This window comes from Drosophila obscura, unplaced genomic scaffold (assembly GCF_018151105.1).
Source record: "Drosophila obscura isolate BZ-5 IFL unplaced genomic scaffold, ASM1815110v1 contig_4, whole genome shotgun sequence".
NCBI lineage: Eukaryota > Metazoa > Arthropoda > Insecta > Diptera > Drosophilidae > Drosophila > Drosophila obscura.
The window spans coordinates 1,316,992-1,341,052 of record NW_024542828.1 but is presented as its reverse complement, the minus strand read 5'-3'; the positions used below and the strand labels follow the sequence as shown (position 1 = coordinate 1,341,052).

Here is a 24,061-nt window from a genome sequence, read left to right as displayed (position 1 = left end):
GCGCTTTATCGGCATGATAATCAGAAAAAACTGAAACTTCATGTAGCCATAAAAACGGAATATAATAATACTCGTAATACTTCTGCCCACATCTATGTGTGTGCTTAATTTTTCTTTTCTTTTATTTTTCCATTTCCCCCCTCATTTTTTTACTATTCGAATTTGGCCATATAAACATTTTTGTGACGCTCGGTAATTACGCTGAAAAACTCATTTGACGGGTCGCCCATTCAGTGTGCGAGTGTATCTGTGTGCAATAAATCTCTCGATGTGTATAAAACGATGTGTGAGTGTGAGTGTGTGCATGTGGCTGGGCCAACGCACAGCCAAATTGTATCTCATAGATACGACTGGGATGCCTCCGCTGTGCGGAGCACTTTTTTGGATTTTTATGCCTCTTGTGGCACAACAGGCGGGCAGGCAGCAGAAGCAGCAGCAGCAGCAAGCAGGCAGCTTAGCTGGGGATTGGACTGGATCGGTTCGGTTCGGTTCGCTGATGCTCGGATCTGTTTAAGCTGCCCCGCAGGCAGAGAGGAACCAACATTAAGTGGGAATGCCTAGCCTGCAATCATTACTCATCCGTGTGCGTTCGTTGCTCTAGGGTTTCCCTACCGGTTCGGATTCGGATTCGGCATCAGCTATTGTCAATGGCAAGACAATGAGCAAACCATCAGATACAGATGCAAACTACATACATATGTATACAGTATACATACAGTATGTATCTCTAAGTATATGCCACAATTTATGGCTTCCTACACACACACACACACACACACCATGCTCGGATAGGTGGCCCCAAAAAAATGTATATGACAAGTCATAAATGCCTCAACCTCATGGACACAGTTACAGCCACAGATACAAAGATACAGATACTTTTGTTGTTATAGCAGCCATAAAAAAGAAGACAGAAGACAGAAAGATACAAAAATCGAATGACACATCGCTCAATAAACATAAATTATAATTTATTAAACTTTTGCACTTTGTTTCATTGAATCCCGAATCCAAAAATTCATTTGTTTATTATTCTTCGGGTATTTCGCCTTTGAAAAATAATCAACTGAAGGAAAATGAAAAACATTTTCATTGCTTTGTTGCCTTGCCTCATTAAAAGACGTGCCCCGGCAACTATTTCAGATATTTTAATTATTTCCCCGTCATATAAAATATATGTATTGTGCTTATTCCCGAAACCAAAACGTTTTCGTGGGCGTTTCACGTTCTTTTCGGTTCTTTTTTAAAGCGTTTTTAATTGCCTCGCCTGAGACCAATTGACGTCCGTCTGTTTTTATGTCAGAACGGAGAACGGAGAACGGTGGGGGAGGGTTAACAACTTGCCCCATCATCATCTGCCCCCCTTTTTGGCTGATTGTGAAAAGCACTTGGGTTTTAGTGTTGAGTTCTGTTCGGTTTCGCTTGAATTATGAACGCTGGCAATCCACAACTGAAACATGAGACCCGTGGAGTGCAGATAGTACGTTTCCCAAAAGGGAGTAGAAGGTGGCAGAAACAGGGCTGGTAGGAGGGCCAGCAGAAGGGTGAGGTACTCTTTGCCCAATGACAAATATGTCAGATGATCTCTCATATAGAAAATCTGTGTCTAATTGTGCTGCCATCTCGTAAAAAGGACTTTATGGAAAGGGTTGCTATTATTATAGTAAAATATATTCTTTGGGAAAACATATTTTTCAGGGGATCGAAACCCTTTTCATCCCTTTTTTAAAATGTTGAAATTTGCTTACTTAGGAACTCAAAAAATCAACAATGGAAATATTATTGCCCTATAAAAAAAAAACATATTCCTTAATTTCCAAAACTCGAACAATATTTATGTATGTACATTTCCATCTAGTCATTGAAGAAGTTGTTTAAACCAATTTAAAGTTTTCCAGTGTTCTGTTTTTGGACCCATACAAATTTTATCAGGGATAAGGATAAGTAAAGTAATCTCTGCGACAACGATCCCATATTTCCTATAAAAAAAAAAGCTGTAACGAACAATTGTTTTTCCAACTCACAAATAAAACTTTATGGAAGGCCATTTCCTGGCTGCAAACCCCTTTTACAATATACACGCCATATGATTCACCTCCCCCTTGTGAAAGCAAAAACCATTTGATGTTATTCAAGTTTTTCTCAAATTAATATTCAATTAATTTGCATTTTTATTGTGTTCGGTTCAGTTGTTCTTTGGGGTTTTGTTTCTTCTTACGCATGCAGCCCAGTATTACTCGTATTTATAATTCCATTATATCCATAATGTATTTCATTTCTACCACTTTACATACCCATATATATATACGCATTAAATATATTTTTTTAAATATATTTTTTGTAAGTGTATTCCACTCTACATCAAGAATTTACAAGCAACTTGTTTGGCTTCAATTGGAACAGAATATATGTATGTATCATTAGAGTTGGGGATGGAACTCGTACATATGTATGGAGAAAAAAAATTACATTTAATGCGAATGTTCAGCTAACAGAATATGCAACAAAAAAATGTATGTAATTATTAAAGTGGTTTCTATTTATACAAAATACAAATTACGGTGCAGAACAATTATGAATAAAACTACTATCACATTGAAATATATATGAATATATATATATATGGTTTTGTCGGTGAAATAATTATAATTTATCATTAAATACATATCTACACACGCAAAGCGAAAGTCGAAACAATTTTTGACCAAAAATTGTTCACTAATTTAACAAAATTCTTTCCACAACTTTTTTGTTTTACTTATATGAGTCTGAGTATTTGCGAAAAATGAAATGAAAAATCTGTTTTGTGGCCTTGGCAGTTTCGATTCTTAGCCTAAATCCTAACCATAATTAGCAGCTGTCTGAAGAGCACACGCAAAAACAAAAAACATTCACAAGAGGATTTCCAGTAAATTAAGAAATATCTTTCTGTTAAATATTTAATTTTTTCACAGCAGAATTGATAAAAATTCATAGTTTTTTTTAGTTTTTATTTTTTGTTTTGTTTTAATAGATTTCTATCTTGTTGGCATTTTTCATGCACGATAAGTTTTTGTTAATTCAGCGCTCGGCTCGAACTGCTGGAAATAATTTTCTCGTTTTTTGTTGTTTTTGGTATGCAATCCACCGCTCCACTCCATACCATCATGCCATCGCGTATACCGGATGGATTGCACATGTATCTGTATCTGTATCTATACATACTACCCGTAAATACACATATTTCATTATTTATATAATTTGCTGATGGCCTAGTTAGTGGTTATGCTGCGGCATAGGCGTAGTCGGTATAGTATTATACCCGTATGTGTATATTGTATGTACTATTTAGATCGTCTATATCAATTTGTTTAGCTGGCTAATTTTCGCTTTTGCTTGTTGTAAGTCACAATATGGTTGGCTAATGCAAGATTATGTGTATCTTATGTGTATCTATATTGTAAGTAGGTATGTATGTATGCTTGTATATGTATTATATGATAGGTATATGTCTGTGTCGTCTATTTAGGTCTGTTCGTGTCGGCCCAGTTTTGAGTGGAGTGGAGTTTAATTGCCCAAGCCAAAGCCAAAGCCCATCCACAGACACAGACACGTTTAATTTGCTTCTTCCTCTATAGCTACACATTTCTGTTTCTCTATTTTGCTCTTTGTACACTTGTCTCTATCTGCATCTGTATCTTTTCCAGCTTAAAACATTTGGCTTGCCATCTGACATCTAATTTTAACTTGTTTCCATTGTTTTTTTGGTAGTGTTTTTTGTTGTTTTTTGTTGTGCCTAATAGTTTACTTTTTAGTACACTTTTTATACTTTGTATTCCTATGTGGATACAGTGCAGTTCAGGGCTGTAAGGCAGTTGAAATCTGGATACATTTGGCGTTGTGAAAGTTGAGAATGTGGAAAACCCATTGACTTCTAGTGCGACAAATACGGGAAATAATGTTCTGTTGTCGATTCCTAGGTAATTCATTTACATTTATCGCATAAGGTAAGCTATCGATTGGTAATCGAAATTATCGAATGCTCAATAAGGTTTTTTTGCGAGTAATTATCTAACTCTTAATCAATCGATTAGTTAAAATTATTTGATTTTTTGCTTTCGAAATAATCGTCATTCCAAATAATCGATTTATCGATAATTATCGGCTATTATTATTATATACACACATATTTATATGCAGTTATACCAGAGTTTTTGTAGCTTTCAACATAAACGTTTATGGATGTTTAGTTAGTTTATTTTATTAGCTGTTTTATCTTCCGATTTATCGATTAAATTGAACATCTGTATGTGTAGAGCCCCTGATGAACCCTGATGATGTATGGTTTTCCCTGCCACTTAGCCCTGAATCGCACTGTACCCCCTGCTCCGTGTAACGCCACCTCCTCCTCCTTCTCTTCTTCTCTTAGTAATTGTATACCCCACTGCACTTAGGCAGCTGTAAGCGTTAATGCTTTTTAATTGTTTGTTGTGTGAGTGTTTTTATTTCTTTTGTGGATATTTTACGCTAGCTAACTAGTTTTACACGTTGTCATGTTTGTTTGTTGGCCAAGTTTGTTGCTTGTCCAAGTCTAAAGTTTGTAGTTCAAGTTGCTGTTGCTTTTTGTTTCATTTTAATGTTTTTGATAGGCCTTTTCGAAAGCTTTTTGACCTTCCTGGCTGATCTCTCTCTCTCCTTCTCTCTGTGTAGTCTTGGCCAATTGGCAGGCAGTTTAAGTGATTTGACTTTGGTTTAGCAATGAATAAGATTTTTGTTTAACTACTCGCACTTTTGGGCCAGCCAAAAGTGTTTGTTTTTAATTTATTTCTGCTGCAATTGTCTGAGGGTCGTGGGCACCTCGAACTTAATCTTGTATGACACTCAATGGAAAATCTAACTATTTACAGCCAGTTTTAAAAAATTCGAGAGTTACCAAATGTTTGAGAAGGAAAAATTTTGGTTTTATTTCTGTTAAAAAAAAACAAATAAGCACCGAATAATCTCTTTGTTCAATTTTATAGCCGCGAATCTGTACAATTATCTGAGAAGCTATAAAACGTTGACGCTATTTGTTGTATGAGCCAGCTAAAATCTAAATATAGTTCTTAGGCTTACAACCTCTAAAAATATATATTCCCACCATAATTGGAAATTAGAAATCCATGACAAATCGCTCTTGACATCATCTCCCAGCCTCTGACTCAGCTCAAAATTAAAACTTAACTAAGCCTGACCAAAAAAAAAAACAGATTTCTATTTTGTTTGGCTAATTATTTATAGTTTTTGTTAAGCTTTTTTTTGGGCTTGGCTTTTGAATACTCGTATAGCCATACACAATAATTTGTATAATTTTATAATCTTCCATAGTGAGGGAGACAGCAGAAGAGAAAGGGAGACAAAAAGAGACGGAGGGAGACACAGAGAGCGAGGGAGAGAGGTCAATTAAGTGCCATTAATTTGCCTTTTTAATTAATAATTTATATTTGTAATTTATTTAAAGCCGCTTTTTGAATCGCTAGGAATTTACATACACATGTACATACACATATACATATGTATATAACTCTCCCCCACTGACTAGCTGTCCATCTCTTTCTGTGGTCATGCAATCTTTCGCTCTGTCTCTTTCTCTGAGTGTGTCTGTTTATTCATGCATATAAAGTATGCTAATTAGTTACAGCTACCGCCTGACAATATATATTATATACACACATATATGTATGTATATATCTGTATCTGTTTCGCCTTTATCTGATCTGCTATATTTTTTAATTAAAGCTTATTAAAAACTGTCGCTCTCTTCCATCTCTGTCTCTATTTCTGGCATAAATATTTATTAACCTTTATGCGCACTTAATTTATGACTTTTAGAGGGGTTTCGGTTGAGGGGCATGGCAATTACCAAAGGCCTAGAAAATATTTAAATGAATTTTTTTCGCCATAAAAATGTTTTAATTATGTCAGAAATGATGTAGTCGCAGATTGAAGTTGACCCAAAAAAGAAAAAAGAGTAAAATGCGAGGAAAGAGGAGAGCAAAATGTTAAGCAAGAAGACGAAGCTTTTGATACTCTTGCAAGTCCATCGATTATATTTTAGCCACTGCTAAATACGATTTTGATCAAATCTTTCTTAGGTATAGAGAATCCATATGAAACTCCAGTTTCTTGAGTTTGGTTCGAATATTTTCAAAATATATAACAAATTTTCATTTAAGTTATATTCAAGTTAATTATGTCCCCTAACTGGTGGTACAATATTGAATTGAAACAGATATTTGTGGCTTATCGGTTCGTAGTTGCTTTCTTCTCTTTTCAAAATCGTTATAACTCTCTGTTAGGGCATTGAAAAGCAACAAAGATAACAAGCAAACCGGTTGCCTAGGTCGGTGTGTGCCTCTCTCTTTCGCTTCCCACCTCTTTTGAGTCAGAGCTGAAGTTTCCCCCTCGCCCCATCCCAATCTTTCATAAGACCGTGTAGTTTGTCTCCCCCTCCCTCTTTGGCATGAGCTGGTGCCTTCCCCCCGCTGCACAATTTCTGAATCTCTGCTGGGGGTTCGTTCTCCCCCTTTCCGCTCTCTGCCACTCCTTACTCCACGTCTGTGCCCGAGTCTGGCTCTCCGTCTGCTGGTCGTGGGGTCTCTCCCCTCCTCGCTCTCTGCTGACTCGTAAATATCAACTTTATGACCAGCCTCAATGCGAGTGTCCTCAACTGTTGCCCCTATCCCGCTCCTCCTCCTCCTCCTCCTCCACGCCGGCAAACGACCAGAGCTTTGGTGGCTGCCACTTAACTCCCCCGGCACGCCCCCATGCACAGACAATGTTTGGGTTAGACAGCTTCCGATGTCGCGCGGCTTCTCTTTAGTTTCATTCGCTTCTTTTTTCATTTTTTTCATTTTGTGTCTTGGGGCCGCTTCCACTTTGTTTTGTGTTACGTTTTTTGCTCTCTTTATTTCTCTTCTGCTTCTCTTCGACTTATTTTTTGCTGGACTTTGTTTAATGCGCTTTTGCGTCATTTCATTTTGAGCAATTTTCGTTATTTTCGAGTGTGTGTTTGTGTGTGTGTGCGTGTGCATTCTCGTGTTTAAAAATAAACTAACTGTAAGCTGTAAGCGCCCTCCCCTCTCTGATTTAGTCGGTGCAAGCTTTTGGGCCATTTGTGTTGTTGCCGTAGGTATTTCTGTATTTTTATGCCTTCTATTTGCATGTTTTTTCTGTGCTTTACTTTGCTTTTTGTTTGCTTTTTATTTGCTTTTTGTTTGCTTTTTGCTGGTTCCATTATTGGGTTTATTTATCCGTTGATGACTTTTAAATGGCAGCTGCTCTCCCGAATAAAAAAAAGCAACAACGAAATACGTCTAAATAAACTCAATTAGAGAAGAAAACCTTTTAGTTGACCTATGGACGACGTACTGTACTCCGCTCCAATTACGCCTGTGAATGCCATTCATTGGGGCTGTGACAAAGGGGCGGGGAAACCTAGTACAGAGATCTTTCACAGACTAGAACTACCAGAAGTTGGAAAGTTACGGCAATTTTCTATAGTGAAAATAGTTCTAAGAAAGTCTTATGGAATAATTGAGTGGACGCTCAGAAGGGTACAATGTCGATCTAATGCATACATACTCAAGTACATTTTTAGTATTAGTATTTACTGGAAAAAGAGCACATAAGTTCCGCTTTTATTCAGAGCCTTCACAGTATCAGCGACATTCATATCCTACTTATCTTAATCCCACAAACCTCTGTCTCTCTTTCTTTCCTTTCTCTTGCGTAGATTCCTGAGCACATTCCTATTTGGGCAAATAAATAGCAAAAGCTCTCGAGTTCAAGCACAACACTTGAGGGCTCCGACCCGGGTGTCTGGTCATTATCTTTTGATGCCCACACATGGCACTGGGAACCATAGCCACAGCCATAGCCACAGCCATAATCATAATCAAATCCCATACAAAGTGCAGCCTCAATTTAGCTCACTAATGCCACACAATCCAGACGAGCACCACCTGACAGTCCGTACAGTGCGGGCACGGGAAGAGGCGAGGGAGCGAGACGCGGGAATGACGACAATGGGCGATGACCTCGCCAGTTGAGTGTGGGGACGGGGGGCACTCACTCAATCAATCGCTCAATCGCATGCAAACGATTGTAAAGGGAGGCGGAGACGCAGCAGCAACAGATGATGATGGAAATAAATGAAAACAGGAGATGAAGGCTATCTTTTGGCTTTAGGCTAACGAAGATGCAAATACCCTTGGAGATCTTCGATTCCTATGGGAGATACACATGTAGGGATCCGGGTTGTCCCCAAGAAGTTCCCCATAAAAAGAGTTTCTACGATTGTTCCTATGGGAACAGACAGCTGGACATGGCTGTTGACTATAATGAGTTCGGAAATGCTTCGCGATACCCTCGTTATGGCATGGGCAGACGATCTGTAGTATATTTTAATTACGTTCAGTGGAAATTCATCTAATCTATGCGGCAATTTAATATGAATTGAGCAAATGAATAGAGATGGCAATCAGCATACGAGTGGGATGGCACCACCATTCAGGAAATCTGGCGCTGCTTTCTACGCTTAAGAGAGTTCGGTTGGGGCTGCGAGTGCGATTGCTACAGAGGCGAGGCGGACGGGGCCAGTCCAGTTCCTGCTTTAGTCTCTCTCACTATCTCTAAGCGGAATGGACTTGGACTCGTTTCGGAGATCTAGGGCAGGCCACAGTGGGGATGGATGAGTCAGTCTGCGGTCGGTCGAGTCGAGTCGTTTCTTTGCTTTTCGTTCGTTCAATGGGAAACGGATGTCGTTTATTTTTCTTTCCCCCAAAAAAATAAAACACTCTTTAAATTAATTTGCTGATTGCTGGCTGGAAATCCTCAGGAGGGTTTCGTTTCGTTTGGTTTTGTTTCGCTTTCCTATGAATAAATTAAGCGATTATGTACTTCCCGGAACTGCTTTCCTCTAAGAGAAACACAAACACAAATCGTTTTTCAGCCTGTAATCAATAATCCCCGCGGGGACCTTCGCCCAAAGCCTGATAATATCTCGCACATTTTGTTCCTGTCGCCCCACCAGCAAAACTTTTGCCGCAGGGCATTAGTTTTTCCTTTAGAATGGCAGCATGGAGCCCACCGTGCGATGGCATAATCAGCAAAAGAGAGCAAAGGAGACAAATGAAGAATGCCGTTGGAATAAGTCTCCACCTCCCATTCCCACTCCGTCTTCCACTCTCTTTCTGTTGTTCAAAGGTCTTCCATCAATGACAATAATCAATCACAGAGCCACACCGAAAAAATAAAAGAGAAAGAGCGAGCCAAAGCAAAGCTGAAAATCAAATTAAGCGAAAGACAAGGGAAGAATAACCACCCAACAGGGTGGGGTGGGGAGGGGAGTGCAAGTGTGAAAATTGAGCCACAAAAGCCGACGGCAATTAAGTGTGCGAAAGAAGAGGATGGCAGCAGCACTCAAAGCCTCTTGCAGACCAGACCGTCTTTCTCTCCCTCATGGGAAGTGAACTGAAAGTTGAAACTGCTTAAAGTCACGGTAAATCCTCTGTCTAGTTCTGTACGAAATATACTGCGCAAAATATATAGAGAAAGGAGCGACGAAACAGAGTGAAATCAAAGTTTATACAGTTGTTTCTCTCCGCACATTTCCGATATTCATATCACGCTCAAATCTGTATTGCTAACGGTGCGAAAATTGCATTTTAAATTATATATTGAAATCACTGAGAAGCACTGGAAATTCTCTCACTGTTTGTCGCCTTTTCACTTCTGTCTTATGTCTTGGCCAAATTACTCTGCGCAGCTCTGTCGAAAACACTCTAAACATCTCTTTTCCTCTCTCTAAATCACTCTAACCATCTGTTTTGCTCTTTGTACACATTCTACCAATTGAAACACACAATTTTACTTAATTTTTTTTTTGCATATTTGCGCTTCAAATTACGTTGCATAATTTTGAATAATTTTTATTCATATTTTGTTTTTGTGTTGTTCCTTCTCATTCACCATCCGTAATATTCAATCATCCTTTTCTCTCCTTCTCTCTCTCATTCTCCTTATCATTCTTTTGGTAATAATTGTGGCATTTTCCATAAATTGTTTTGCTGCTATAACATTTGTTGTTTTTCGTTTAATTAATTAATGCATATAATTATGTAATTTTTAGCATTTGTTTGTTGGTTTTCCAATTTTATTGTTGGTTGATTTTAAAGTTTGTTGGTTTTAGGTTTTTTTTCGCCTTGGCTTTTTGTTGGTTTTTCTTGTTTTCATTTCTTTTAATTTAAATTAAATTAGATACTAAAATTATTTTATAACAAATATCACTACAATAGTTTGCATTTTTTTGTTGTTTGTTTTTCTTTTGTTTATCATTACTACAATTACTAGAAAAAGAAACAAAAAACACTTTTCATCGGTATCTTTTCCTTCTCTTTCTCCTTCTCCTTCTTCGTTATCATCTCCATGTTCTTCTTCTTCTGAGGAAAATCTTCATTAATTCTTTTTTTTTTGGGAACAGCTCTAAACAGAATTTAGCTTTAATTTTTTTGTTTTGTTTTTCATATTTTTTGATTCTAAAAGCTTTTGAGAGGGGGGCCGACCGGGTGGGGAGGGTTACAGGGTTTTATAGGGGGTGTACAGGATTGTATATTTTGTTGGGAGATAAGAGATGGCCTATATAAAGGGGGTTCTGGGGTTTTGGGGGTTTCCTATTGGCTATTCCTTGAGGCGGCTATTTTCATCGACGTTTACTTGGTAAGCGCCTGTCTCAGTTTGTTGCTGCTTCTTCTGCCTCCGCGCTGCTCCTGGGAGGGGGATCACACATTGTAGCAGGATATCTGCTGCTGCAGATGCTGGAATGTGGGCGTCGCCGCCGCGGCACCACCGAATGGCACAAACGAGGTCTGCCCCAAGCTTCCGGCGGCCGCAGCGGCTGCGGCCAGGTTGAGGGAGGCCGCCGCCGCATAGGGGTGCATCCGCTGCGAGCGCAGGTACTGCCGGTACTTGCCGCTCAGCTTGTCCGTGGCAGAGGTGGCGCCTCCAGTCGTTCCCGGACACGCGCCAGCCCCCGGACCCGATCCCGCTGCAGAGGTGGGCGTCACGGTGGCGCCGTACAGCCGCTGCATGGGCGTGGTGTCAGGGCCGGCCTGATAATTGCTAGGAACTGTGGCCATCGGCGAGCGGTCCATCAGCATGGCCATACTCTGCGCGGGCGCCGCCCCACCCACGGTTGTGGCGTCCCAGGGCGGAGGGGGCAGGCAGTGCTGCTGCTGATGGTGCTTCGTGCTGCCACCGACTGAGGGCGCCGTCTGGCCATAGTTGGAGCCGGAAATCATGGCATCCCTCTTCCCAGAGGCGGCGCCTGCTCCTCCCGCAGAGGCGTTGCTCCCCTTGGCCGAGTACAGGGTCTGGTGGGGCGGGGGTGCCAGCATATGGTGCGGCGTCATGGCAGTGCGTGCGGCCAGCGCCGCTGCCAGCTGATCCCACTGCCCCGCCGCGGCAGCGGCAATCGACGCGGAGCTGGCTGCTGCTGCTGCCGCTGCTGCTGCGGCCGCCTGTGCGGCAGCCGACGTTGAGGTGGAGTGGCTTTGACTTTGGCTTTGACGACTTTGGTTGCTGCTGCTTCGCTGCTGCTGTGCCTGATGTTGCTGCTGTGCTTGATGCTGCTGCTGCTGCTGCTGCTGGCGACGCACATGCTCCTGCTGCTGCTGTTGCACGGGATAATGAGCTTGCTGCGACATCTGCGACATTTGTTGGTGCTGCTGACGCAACTGTTGCTGCTGTTGCTGGTACACCTGCCTCTGCTGCTGTTGCTGTTGTTGCTGAGCTTGATGGTGCTGCTGCTGCTGTTGCTGCTGCTGTTGTTGCTGCTGCTGTTGCTGTTGTTGTTGCTGTTGTTGTTGTTGCTGCTGCTGCTGCGCACTTTGTCTGGCTCCGCGTCGCGCTGCACTACTGCTTGGTGCCGTGGCGGCTGCTCCTCCGCCCCCGCCAAGCGCCGCCCCACTGCTGACTGCACTATTGTTGGCCGTGCGCGCCGTCGCCTGCATATTGTTCACGAAAGGACTGCGCCGCTGCGACTCCATTTTGCGGAAGTAGCAGGGATGGATCATCAGCAGGGGCTCCACCCGCTGTCCAGCGGGCGGCTTCGGCTGATTGGGGAGCTCGTACTCGACGCTGCAGTCGACGTGCAGTGGAATGCTGTAGTCCTTCTGAGGCGACGCTGCTGCTGCCGCTGCATTGCCGCTGCTGTTCGCATTGCTGCTGCTGTTGGCGTTGCTGCTGGCAGAGACACTCTGCTGCTGCTGCTGCTGTTGGCGTGAGGTGGCGGCGGCGACCTGGGTTTGGGCCGCCGCCGCATGGCTGTGGCGGGTGTTGGAGGAGGGCTGATGTGAATGTTGCTGCTGCTGCTGCTGCTGTTGGCGGTGATGTTGCTGCTGTTGCTGTTGCTGCTGTTGGAGCAACTGTTGCTGATGTGCTGCCACGGCGGCATGGTACATGTGTTGCTGTTGCTGTTGCTGCTGCTGCTGCTGCTGTGCCTGGTGATGCTGCTGCTGAGCCTGACTGTGCTGCTGTTGTTGCTGCTGCTGCTGCTGTTGCAAGGCATTCAGTGCGGCAGCGGACATGCCGTGGGAGAGGGACGACATGTCATAGCTGGCATAACAGGCGGCCATCGTCATTGTTGTTGCTGAGGTGGAGAGATTGTGTGCAAGAGAGTGTGTGCTTGCTGCTACTCTCTCTTCTACTTCTACTCCTTCTGCTGCTGCTGCTGCTTCTCCTTCGTTAACACAGTTTGAAATTTTAGTTTTATTCTTTGCTTTTATTGCATTTTTGTGATTATTCTTTTTGCTTGCTTTTCACTTGTGAAAAAATTTCAAGACACTTTTTTTTTTTGCTTTCGTTAGATTTCTTTTGCTTTTCTTTTGCTTTTCTTATTCTTTGTATTGGCACTGGTAATCCAAAAAAGAGAGCGCGCGGCTAACGGTTGTTGTGGCTGCAGGTAATCCGTGAGTGTGTGTTGGATGTGTGTGTGTTTTTTTTCGCGTGTGTGTGTGTGAGAGGAGGAACCTTAATCCATTAACAGCTTATTCCGTTCGGAATTGTTGCTGCTTTTTATTTAGAACCCGTATTCGTATTCGTATTTTATTTTACTTTTACTTTGTTTAACTTTGTTTCGTTTATTGTATTGTTGTATTTTGTTGTATATATTTAGCGTTTTAATCAGTCTTGGTTTAGGTTTTTGTTTAAATGCAGCGCTTAAAGTTTTTACTATTTTCAGCTGCGGCTTTTATTTGTTTTTGCTTTTTCAGTCTTTGTTCGCGCTCAGTGTTCTGCTTTGCTGTTGGCTGGCTTACAGTTCTTTCTCTGGTTCCCGTTTGCGTTTCCGTTTCGGCTTTCTGTTTTCAGTTTCTAGAGAAATTGCGTCCGAACGCGTTGACCAGCCCGAGCATAGTGACTCCGATTAAGCATAGCACTATGACGAGGCACAGCGGCGTGCTGAATAGACTGAGAGCGCGTTCGCTGAATCACAATTACTCGAGAGAGTGAGAGAGCGAGAGCGCGAGCGAGAGAACTAGACACGTTTTGCTGAATTGAGCGAGAGCGTACTACAACAGCTGTTTACCACCACGGTTAGGTTCGGTTCGTTTCGGTTCCGTTTTGTTGTTACTTTTGGCAGCGTTTCGTTTGAATTGAGATTTTCTTGGTTTTGTTTATCACTCAATTTTCCATCACTTTTTCTATCACAATTTTTGCCAAAAAAACATTTATTTGGTTTTCTAGTTCAACGTTTCTCCCATGTTCTTGCTAAGTTCTTCGCGAAAGTTTCTCATGGAGGCGCGCCTTGGTCGAGGACTGTTCTGTTCGGGGCGAGTTCTGGGCAGCGAATGTGGCCGTGTGGCCCTCTGATCTTAAGGTTGGCCTGGCGTCGCAGTCACGTCGCTGACGCTGACGCTGCTCTCTCTCTCTCTCTCTCTCCTCGCATTCCGTGCCTCTGCTCTCTCTTACTCTCACCCTTCTTCCAATGTGTGTTTTACCTGCCGCACAGCTGATTCGTGACGTCGCGTATTCAGCACTCACTCACACACGCTCACAGTCGCTCGCACACACACTCTCTTTGGCATTTTATTGCTGCTGCATGCTTCTTAAGCCAATTGCATTCAATGGCAGCATATGGCCGCTCTCCGGCCTAAGCACTCTGCATCGCTCTCTCTCGCTTCGACTTACACATTCAGCCGTTTATTACTACCACGGCGGCCATCTTTACAACTGTTTTGGTGTTTGAACAAGCCAGAGAGAGAAAGAGAGAGTCGGTCCGCCGCTGTCTTTTTTTATGCGGGCCACGGGTCGTATTATTTTGTAATATGAGTTTTTTTTTTTTTTTTTTTTTTGCTGTTTTATGCTCTCCCTTCTGGGTGAGAGCAATTGTGGCCTGCTTTAATTTTTGCGATTACTTTTTGCGCTCCTGTTTCCGTTTAGGGCTGCTGTGTGCTCTGTCGACAAAGGGGTTTGGGGGGACAGCAGCGCGGCAATCGTCTTCCTGTTGGAATTCCAGAATTTGAGAGCGCTTTTGAGAGCTAATTGAGTGGTTATGGGACGCCACTACCATTACAATTCCCTTTTGGGTGCGGCACTCAAATATAAAATCCCCAACAGAAAGTCCTTAAAGTAAAATTCTCACGGAAACCAGGGAAATAAACTCAGGGGTCGAACTGTTGGGATTATGTATCCTTGGGTTCGGGATCCCGATCTAACTCTTGCATGGATCGAGAGCACCGAGCATGGAATGCAGAATACGTAGATCATCGGACTGGCACTTAGTCCTAGTCTGCCTGCCGAATTAGTTATAATTATAGGTACTATTTACATCTCGCAAATCGCACCGATTTTGTGTTATTAATTAACAAAAGCTTCACCTGCCAATGGAGAAATTCACCAAAAGGTACCAAGAGGGAACATTAAACGCTCAAAATGCTGCAGACATTCTCTGCACTAAAACCTAAGCACAATTTAACTCTTTGGGAATGGTACGTACTACTCCCACCCCCCTCCCCCACCCCATCACAACCCACTCTCATAACATAAAGCTTGCGCATACAGCGCACACACACACACACACACACGGGCAGAGAGCGGCAGCAGCAGACAGAGACGCACACGCACACAGAGACACACATTGTAATAAATAAGGAAGGTCGTTGCCATAGCAGCAGCCGCCGTTGGCGTCGTCGCTTTTTTTCCGACTTTTTTGTTGTTTCGTGAGAGCGCTTTTGGGGAGCAGGCAGTCTGGGGGGCTCTCTGGCGCTGACTTGGCTCTTACTCTCTCACGATTTGGGGCTTGCTCCATTCAGCGGTTCGATGATGATGACAACAAATCAGCTGTTTGGAGGTGTGTCTGTATGTGTGTGAGTGTGTGTGTGTGTGCCGACTGTCTGGCTGCGAAGCTTATCCCCCCACTCCACTCCTCCACTCCACCCACTGTGCTTGTTTTTGCTGCTTTTGAGCATATGTTTCCCTTGTTGTTGTTGTTGTTGTTGTTGCTTTTGCTGCCTGCTTCTTGCGTGCTTAATGACGAGACGGCCGTATTACCGTTTGTTTGTTGATTACTCTCCTCCCTCCCCTTCACAAACATCAATTGGGAAATTACCAAAAACTGCTCGAATTAAAATAAAAAAATATACAGATGGAGTGGGAGAATTATAGAGGCTAAGGGAGAGTAGAGTAGAGTTATTAGTGACTATTTTTGTACCTTCAGCTCTGTGTGACTACTAAAAGTGTGTGGGAAATGTCAGGAAATGAACTCTGGGAAGCATTTTGCTTCAATTAGGTTTCGCCAAATCCTCTGAAATTTGAATATTGGGTATGGGTATGGTGTGGTACAACTTTGCATAGTTTCTACAGTAACTACATATATTTCCATTCCCCTCCCCCTCCCTCCTTCTCTTTGTTGTTAGTATTCACTCATAAAATGGATTCAGCACACATTTCCTGTCCCTTGGTCTCCTATTCGACCTAATCTCTGTCATCTGTGTTTCTTGTGTTGCACTCCTTGCCAGCTCCGCTCCTTTGCACAGTTCTTTCTTGCACGTCCATCACCTTCCTTCCTTCTTCCTTTGCCGTTGCAGCATATCAAATTCATAACTCAAAGTCGCGGCGCGTCGCGTCGCCTGCCCTGCCCTGCCCTGCCCTGCCTACCTTTCTCTTTGGCAAAGTCAAAGTCCCTCTTTTGGTGCAATCTCCTGCCCCATCTCCATCTCCTCCTCCTCCTCCTTTTATGTTGCTTCCTTTCCTTGAAACCTGTTTTGCATTATTAAGTAACCGCTGTGCCTCTGTCCTGGCCTATGTACATACATACATACATACATACATATGTATGTCTCCCGTGTAATTATGTGTGTGTGTGTGTGTGTGTGTGTATGTTCATGTGAGACATCGAAACGAACCGGTTGTTCTTCTTAAGAAGATTTCTGCTGCTTGCTGCTCGCTACTATTCCTCTCTCTCCCTCTGGCATTGCACATGCAACTTTCGTTTTTTGTTTTGTTTTTCGTGTGTCTCTCTCTCTCTCTCTTGTTTTATTCCCCTGCCCTGTTTTGTGTGTGTCTTTCTTGTCTGGGGGCCGCCTTGTTAATTCGAAATAAAAACAGGAAAATTTACTTTACAATCTGTGCTAAAATCGTAAATTTTTTCCCGGTGCCGGTCTCCTGCCCTTGTTCCCTGTCCCTTCCCTTCCCTTCCCTTTCCACAGGTACGCTAATCCGCTTGGCCATGACTCCGGGCCTCCTCTCTCCTATTTGTTCTTGGCCATGCCCCGCCTCTCTTCGCCCCTTGCTCTAACCGTTCTTCTGTTCTGTTTGTTGTTCCACGTATTCTCCCGTGCCGAGGTCCCAGGCCTTGCCTTGCCTTGCCTAGCTTATACATATGCACCCTGCATTCGTCGAGGATACCAGCCAGAGTGTATTGTATTGGTGCTAATGTATGCAACAGACAGATCCTATTAAGGCAGCCACTCCACAGACTCTCTCCCTCTCACTTGGAAGATAAGAGAGAGAACAATCTGGATCCAAGTTCCAGTAATGAGTATGTCCCGGTCGACGCCAGCGAGCTCGGCATTCCGCCTAGTTGTTATCTCTTCTTATTTAATTTGTGCTGCAGAGAGACGAGAGTCGCCGTCTAATCTTTCCAGCAATATCATCACGAACAGCATGTCCTCTCTCTCCCTTCCTCTCCACACCAGTCGACTCCACTCCACTCTCTTAGCACATAAGAGAGCCTTTGCACCGTTGATTGATGCGTTTCCCATTCGGAATTTATGCCATGGACCATTTTGGGCAAGGCACAGTCCTTGCTTCCACTCCACTCCACTCTCCCATTCCATTCCATTCCACTTCACTCCACTCCACTCCACTCTCCACGCCACTCTCCACTCTAAATCCCCTACAGCTGCAATCAGCGGCTTGATCGAAGCGTGCGATACCCAAGAAACAACAAGAGTGTAGTAGGAAGAGGCGGGGGGATGGGGGCTGGGGATGGGGACGTCTTGAGTTCCAGGCACGGCGTGCACGTCGAATGAATCTAAATTGCTAAATACCTTTTTATGGTTACTGGCCTGTACTCCCCCTACCCCTCCCCATCCAGCATGCCCAAGCCCATGCCCCCTGCTACCACACTTTAAACTTCAATTTAACATTTTAAAAAAATGTATCTTTGTATCTGTAGTTGCCTTCGCAGAAGCGATCCATAGTTGCTTCATAATGTATTGCATACATTTTGATTTTCCCCTGAAAACTGGCCAATCTTCTCCTTCCCCTCCGCAACGATCGGGAGGGGCGGCATGCCGCATTTGGTAGTGCCTCCTTTGGCTGGGTTTTAATAGCCCTTTGGGAATTATTCATTTCCATTGTTTCGCTGGCTATTCCTCACCTCACTCTCCTGCCACTCGCTCTGTCTACCATTTCATTCCATTCCAATTTCGATTGCCCATCGAGTTATCAACAATTTGAGTTATTTTTTCCGTCTCCGTCTCTGTCTCTCTTTTTTATAAAATTATGCAACTAATTGTCAGGAATGTCAGACATTTAACTCCCAAAACAGGAAGCAAAAGCTAGACATGTTGGTAGGCGATTTAGATACCCTTAAAGAAGGATCTTTCGAATGGGAAACATATACAACTGGGATTATTTTACCTGTTACCTAGGTAAAGACTTGCTTATAAAGCGATCCAATCTCATGGGACTCTGATGGGCTATCAAACCACATATTCGGTCGTTCAGTGCTGCTCTAGAGAAGGGTATTCTGATGAGCGAGCTGTCGTCTCTTCTGTCAGCTGGCAAATGCATAATTAACTTGACCTTCATTCGCTGCCATCTCTGGGCAGCCGACGGAGAGTGCTGTCCAGAGGGGGGGGGACTGACACAAGAAATTGCAGTTATGTTCTTGGGTTCGGGGAAGTTTCTCCGTTTCCCTGTTTATTTTTATTTTACTCATACATATTATGTTTTTTTTTTCTCCTCGTTTTTTTTTATTGGAAATGCTATTAAATGGATTCCGTTGAAAATACTTTCGGGAGAAGAAACACCGGAATGTCGCCTCGGGTTTTGGGTTTCACAAAAAATACCCCATACAATAAAGCAACAAACAACAGCAAAAACCTTTGCCCCAAGCAATTATAGTTATGTCTCGTGATATTTCAGGAATTTCATACAGAAATATCATATATTTGATACGAATTCTTCTTGCTTCCCTTTCGGACACACGAAATAAACATCAAATTTGTCGGCGGACGCATAATTGTAGGTCGGTAACACAGATCGAACCGAGGGATAACGATCCTTTCATAGCGGTTCGGGGAGGGAACGTCTCGCTTTGATGATTGCTGGTGAGGCTTAATCATACTTTCAGCAGCGTAGAAAGCACATAATGATTCACATAACGAATTCCCCAAAAGAAAGAATCATTTCCATTTCTCCATTCGTTTTTTTTTATATGACTCGTGATAATTCTTTGCCGTAATAGTGCCTCGCCGTAACCACAGTCACACCCTAAAAAGTTCTGCACACATAAAATGGAGCCGCTGCTGCCACTCGCTCCCCCCATAAGTTAGACGAGAAACATCGCATATATGTACATATGTATGTACATGCATTTAAAATAATTTCCAAATAATAACAGATCCTCTCTTCGCCAGCATTTTACAACAATTACGAAATTCTACACAACACAAAAGAGGTACAACAAAAAAAATATGTGTGGTGAGGGGAAAAAACAACTTGAAAATGCCGGCGGCGCGGCGGCAAATTGCGCGAAAAGCAACAAAATATATATCAAGTCTTTGCCTTATAGAGGCACTCCATGGATCCAATTAGCAAACAATTTATATGCACTTTGTTTGAGGTGAGGGTATGCCGGTCGTAGCTGGCCCGAGAATGGGTCTTGTCTTGGGCAATGGGAGAGCTGATCTGGATAAGCCACAGGCACGAGTATGGCATGGGTTTGTGTTTACTTTATGGATGGGTTCCTGCAAGTCTTCTACGTAGCATTCAAATAAACTGATGTGCGATTAGTGAACGATTTCTTGGGCTGACAAATGTGGTTCTGAAACTAAATTATAGTCACAGCAGATGTTCGACTAAGAGACTAAGAAAGTTGTCCTTAAAACGGAATATGGGGAAGCTAAATAAAAGCTATATAGGAACTTCTTTTTGATAAATTCCTACCCTTTTTTGTAACATTTTCCATTGATTTTAATCCCTTGACCAGTTTTGGAACTAGCAGCTAAAAAGGTTTCTCTACCGGTTATCCGACTAATCAGTTTGCAACTGAGAAATATGTATGTGTCCTACAGCACATCCAAATCCCCTGGTAATCCTCTTTTAAATCAATCATGAATCCAATGAAAACCCGGGGTGGGTGATTATTTTATGGGAAACCTGCTTTAGTAGTTTTAAATCCTTCTTTTTTTAATCTCATACCCGTTTTGCAGTATTAAATAAAACATTTATAAGCCAAATGATTCTCCGCCCAACACTCTTTTCTCTCCGTATAAAATGGGAAGTACGTTTACCAGAGCATTCAAAATTCCTCTTGGGATCTACACCCCTGTGTGAGCTTTATCTTTCCCTCTTTCACTCTGGCGACACATTTCAAAGACACTTAATACTCGGCTCAAAGTTGGGCCGCATTTAACCATTTTGATTGCAGTTTCAAATTGCAGTTATTTAAGAGCTTCGGAGGGAGTAGTGGAGAGGGGGTAAAGTGAGTGGTGGCCTCTGACAGGTAACACTGTCACTTGCCCTGACATATGGGGGTTGTTGTTGAGAGCATGTCGAGGACAGACTCAGACCCAGACTCAGACTCAGCCCAGCTCCTCCCTCGGTTACACATTATTTAGTTGCCGCTGATGCGGGCGCAATATATTTTAAGCAAATTGTTTTCGCCGGGAGCCTCATGCTCGTTATAAGGGTCGCCAGTCGCCAGTCGCAGTCGCAGCACCTGCCCGGGGGGGAAAGTTCGCAAAGTTCGTTCTTTCTGCAGATGGTGCGCTCCGTAAGTATCCAAGGGATTAGGTGGGCTCCGTGTGTGAATGTATCTCGTTTTGCATGGCATGCTATAATTTAACATAAATTGTCCGTGCTGTCGAGATTAATGTATCTAATGACCTGATTTGCTGATTTACAGTAATTTCCAGCTTACAGCTACCCCACGGATGCACAGATACACCGATACACGAATACATTGAGGCACACATGGCTGACTGGCTGGCTGGCTGGCTGGCTGACTGGCTGGCGGTCTGCCTACCTGCAGATACATTTTATTTGCCCGGCGTTTTCCAGGAAGTGTGCGCAAGATACACAAAAGATACGACGAGACCACGAACATCTCGCACCGCATCCGCCGTCCAGGCATCCGCCTCTGAAATCCCGAAATCCATGGACACACACAAATCTCTTTTTCTCCCTCCTGCGGAAATGAATTTGCAGCCATTAATCATGCGCCCAATAGGATTCTCTCCTAGTTCGTGGGTTTTCTGCCTTCCACTTGAAGTTGCTGTGGCTCTAATGACGGGCAGTTGTCCGACAGGGATGCTCGTATGAGGCCTCAGCATCATCTCCCTAAAAGTGCAACTTCAAATGGGAATTTGAGATTTAGCATGGCTTTGCTAGGGTTTTCAGGACTCAAGACAGAAGGATTAACAGTTGGGCAGGAGATATCCAAGAGATAAAGCGATCATCAGCGAGAGATGTTGATCTTTGGTCTGGGGATTTCTTAAAGATAGATTGGGCCTATTATGAATTTCTACATTAGACACAGTTCTGTCCTTCACCCGCGGAACAAAAGCTCCCAAGCTTCCAAGCTAAAGGAGTTATTCCCAGCTACACATCAAAGGGAATTTATTTGATTATTATTTTTTAAGAACATCCAACGTGGGGCGCTCCTTCAGTGCGATTCCACCCAATCCCCCCATTTCGCAGTGAACCAAATCGAATTGAATCGAATGGAAATCGAATCAAAATGGGAATAAGACTCATTTGCACGGGCACTTGAGACGCCTCGAATCGCGGGCGGGGTGGAGATGGAAGGCCTTCCACGTAGACTGCGCCGCGCTGCCAACAGTGACTGCGCTGCTTGAGCTAAGTGCGCTCTCTTACTCTTCCTTGTCTGCGCTCCTCTCCTGTCAAGCTCTGCTCTCTTTCGTTTGCTCTGCTCCAATAACAAATCGAAGGCGGCGATAATTTCTACACGCAGCTGCTTGTCCTGCATCTATTTATCTTGCCTACCCTTTCGCTTCTCATCTCATTCTTCTTCAGAGCAGAGGGTGTCATCCTCGCAAAGGGTATGATGTTCCCATCAAACATTTGCCAAATCAGGTTCTTTTTTCTTTAAAAGTCTTCCTGCCAATAGTTATTTATTTACTCACACCTGCCATCGAAACTATCCAGTGCGAGGGTATGCATGACTTCGACACCGGACTCCAAACCTTGCCTAACCCACTTTTTTTTTTTTACGCACTTTTGTGTATTAAGCCCTTGAGTGCGATATTGCGGCTCAAGTGCGAATCGCAGAACAGAAAGAGACCAGAGAGAGTGAGAGTGAGAGGGAGAGCGCGGGAGCGGCCAGCCTTAAGCTTCTCATTTTGCGCGCGGAAATAAAACATAAAAGTAACTCTTGGATGTTTAATGATAAAGTTTGCTCCCCTCTCGGGTGCCCACACTCACACTCGCACTCTCCCTTTCGTGTGTGTGTGTGAGGAGTGTTTGCCTTTGTTCATTATTGCCTGGGCCCCGCCCAGCCGGCCCCTTAGGGCACTACATTTGGCGTTTTTTGCACGCTCAGCGCAAAACAGAATAAAACAAAGAGGAACAACGAGGTGGTTGGATGAGGGGAGGGGGAAGAAGAAGGGGAATTGTTGAAAAGGAAAAACGCATTAATTACGCTTTTTCAGCATAAAAAGCAGGAATCGAATCGGAAACGGTCGGGTCGTCGTATCCCCGGGGTGGTTCGGGTGGGATATTATTATTTTTATTACGGGTTCACAGGATGCGATAACGGCGGCACTCTACCATTTGTGCTGGTTTACCGGTTGATTATGCGCATTTCGTAGAGTTCTTTCTGTTCTTGTTTTCGGGATCATATTTTGATTGGGCGGTTCCCGAAACTAGAACTTCCAGCCAGCTGACACGCTCCATTGGAGAGGGAGAGAGCGTGAGCGAGAGCGATATAACAAAACGCAGACAGGAAGCTGAAATAAATGAAAATCGACAGTTTTCAAATTAACCGTTGCAATGACAAACGAAAGCAACAAACGCAAATTGTCATTAAAAAAGAGCGAAGGGGAGAGTCGGGTCGGCGAGGACCAATGCAAACGCAGCGAAGCGAGCAAAACAAAATAGCACAAAGGGAAGGAGGGAAGGAGAGCGCTTCTCTCGGAAGTCGACATTTCTGATACCCTTATGTGATGTAGTGTAGTCCCTCTCGGCTACAGTCCTTCCTTCTACGAACATCTAGTAAAAATTCTCATACCCCTTCCAAAGGGAAAGTACGGTACAAAGTACCGCAAAAGAGAGCTGGAGAGAGCAAGGGACAAAGTGTTGCCCAAATGTTGCTGCTGTTGCTGTTGCTGCAACTGTCGCTAATTGCAGTGAGTGGAAAGGGAGTCACTGAAAGGAGAGTGAGAAGCACTGCCTTAGAGCAGGAGGGCAGGCGGCAGAAGCTGTTTCCGAGTGGAGTGGGGTTAAGAGAGATGGCAGAGGGCGGACTATGTGGTAAAGGGGAAGAGTTGGGGTTAAATATTGCTGCCAGGAAGTTGTTGAAAATCAAGCGAAACGAAATGACTTGGCCAGTGCCTCGTTCTTCATGTTACCCCATCCCCATCTCCCCTTCCACACTCATACCCACACTCTTTCGCTCAGTCCATCTCTCTCTGTCTCGCTCCGCCACTGACTGCAGACCGCAGACCATCCGCCCAGGGCGGAAGAGTAAAAGGGGGATACCGCTGCAAGACTCATTAGCATTTTTTGCCTGCCTTTTATTATATGCATGTTGTTTTCTCTCCCTCCCTCTCTCTCTCTCTCTCTTCTGTTTTCCTTTCCTTTTTTTATGTTTTTTTATTGATAATTTATGCAGTCGCACTTGTGGGTTGTAAATCGTTTGATAACACGCAAAACTTGCTAACGGAAAGTGCCAAAAAATGTGCCCAGTGGGGAAAACTATGTAAATGAATTTTGGGATCAAACATGGGATGGATGGATGGATGGATGGACGGTATTCAAGCGGAACTGTCAGAAAAACTTTGGGGAAACTTCGAGTATGTAAATCAAGAGCGAGCGGCAACCCTCCTTGGAGTAGGAGATCCTTTCAATTTGTTACGGTTCATAACCACCGATTTTGTTGCCATTTCTTAAGAGTTATGGAGTCATGGAGTTATCCCATTTAGCAGATGGCAAATACCGAGCATTGAAAACATTTACAGATATTTTTGCTGCAATATGTATTCGCCAGTTATTTACATACATATGTATGTACATACAATTAAACTTCCCATGAGTCCCCCCTCCCTGGTTGCAGCCACTCTTTATTAAAGCCGGG

At 43.5% G+C, this 24,061-nt stretch overlaps 1 protein-coding gene across 1 annotated transcript; it reads right to left on the bottom strand.

Moving 5' to 3' along the window:
• Positions 1-10,773: 10,773 nt before the first annotated feature.
• On the bottom strand, positions 10,774-13,538 carry LOC111068414 (centrosomal and chromosomal factor). The gene has a single exon (XM_041594940.1). It carries the CDS (start codon positions 12,657-12,659, stop codon positions 10,800-10,802), a length of 1,860 nt encoding a protein of 619 aa, XP_041450874.1. The 5' UTR covers positions 12,660-13,538; the 3' UTR covers positions 10,774-10,799.
• Positions 13,539-24,061: the final 10,523 nt, after the last annotated feature.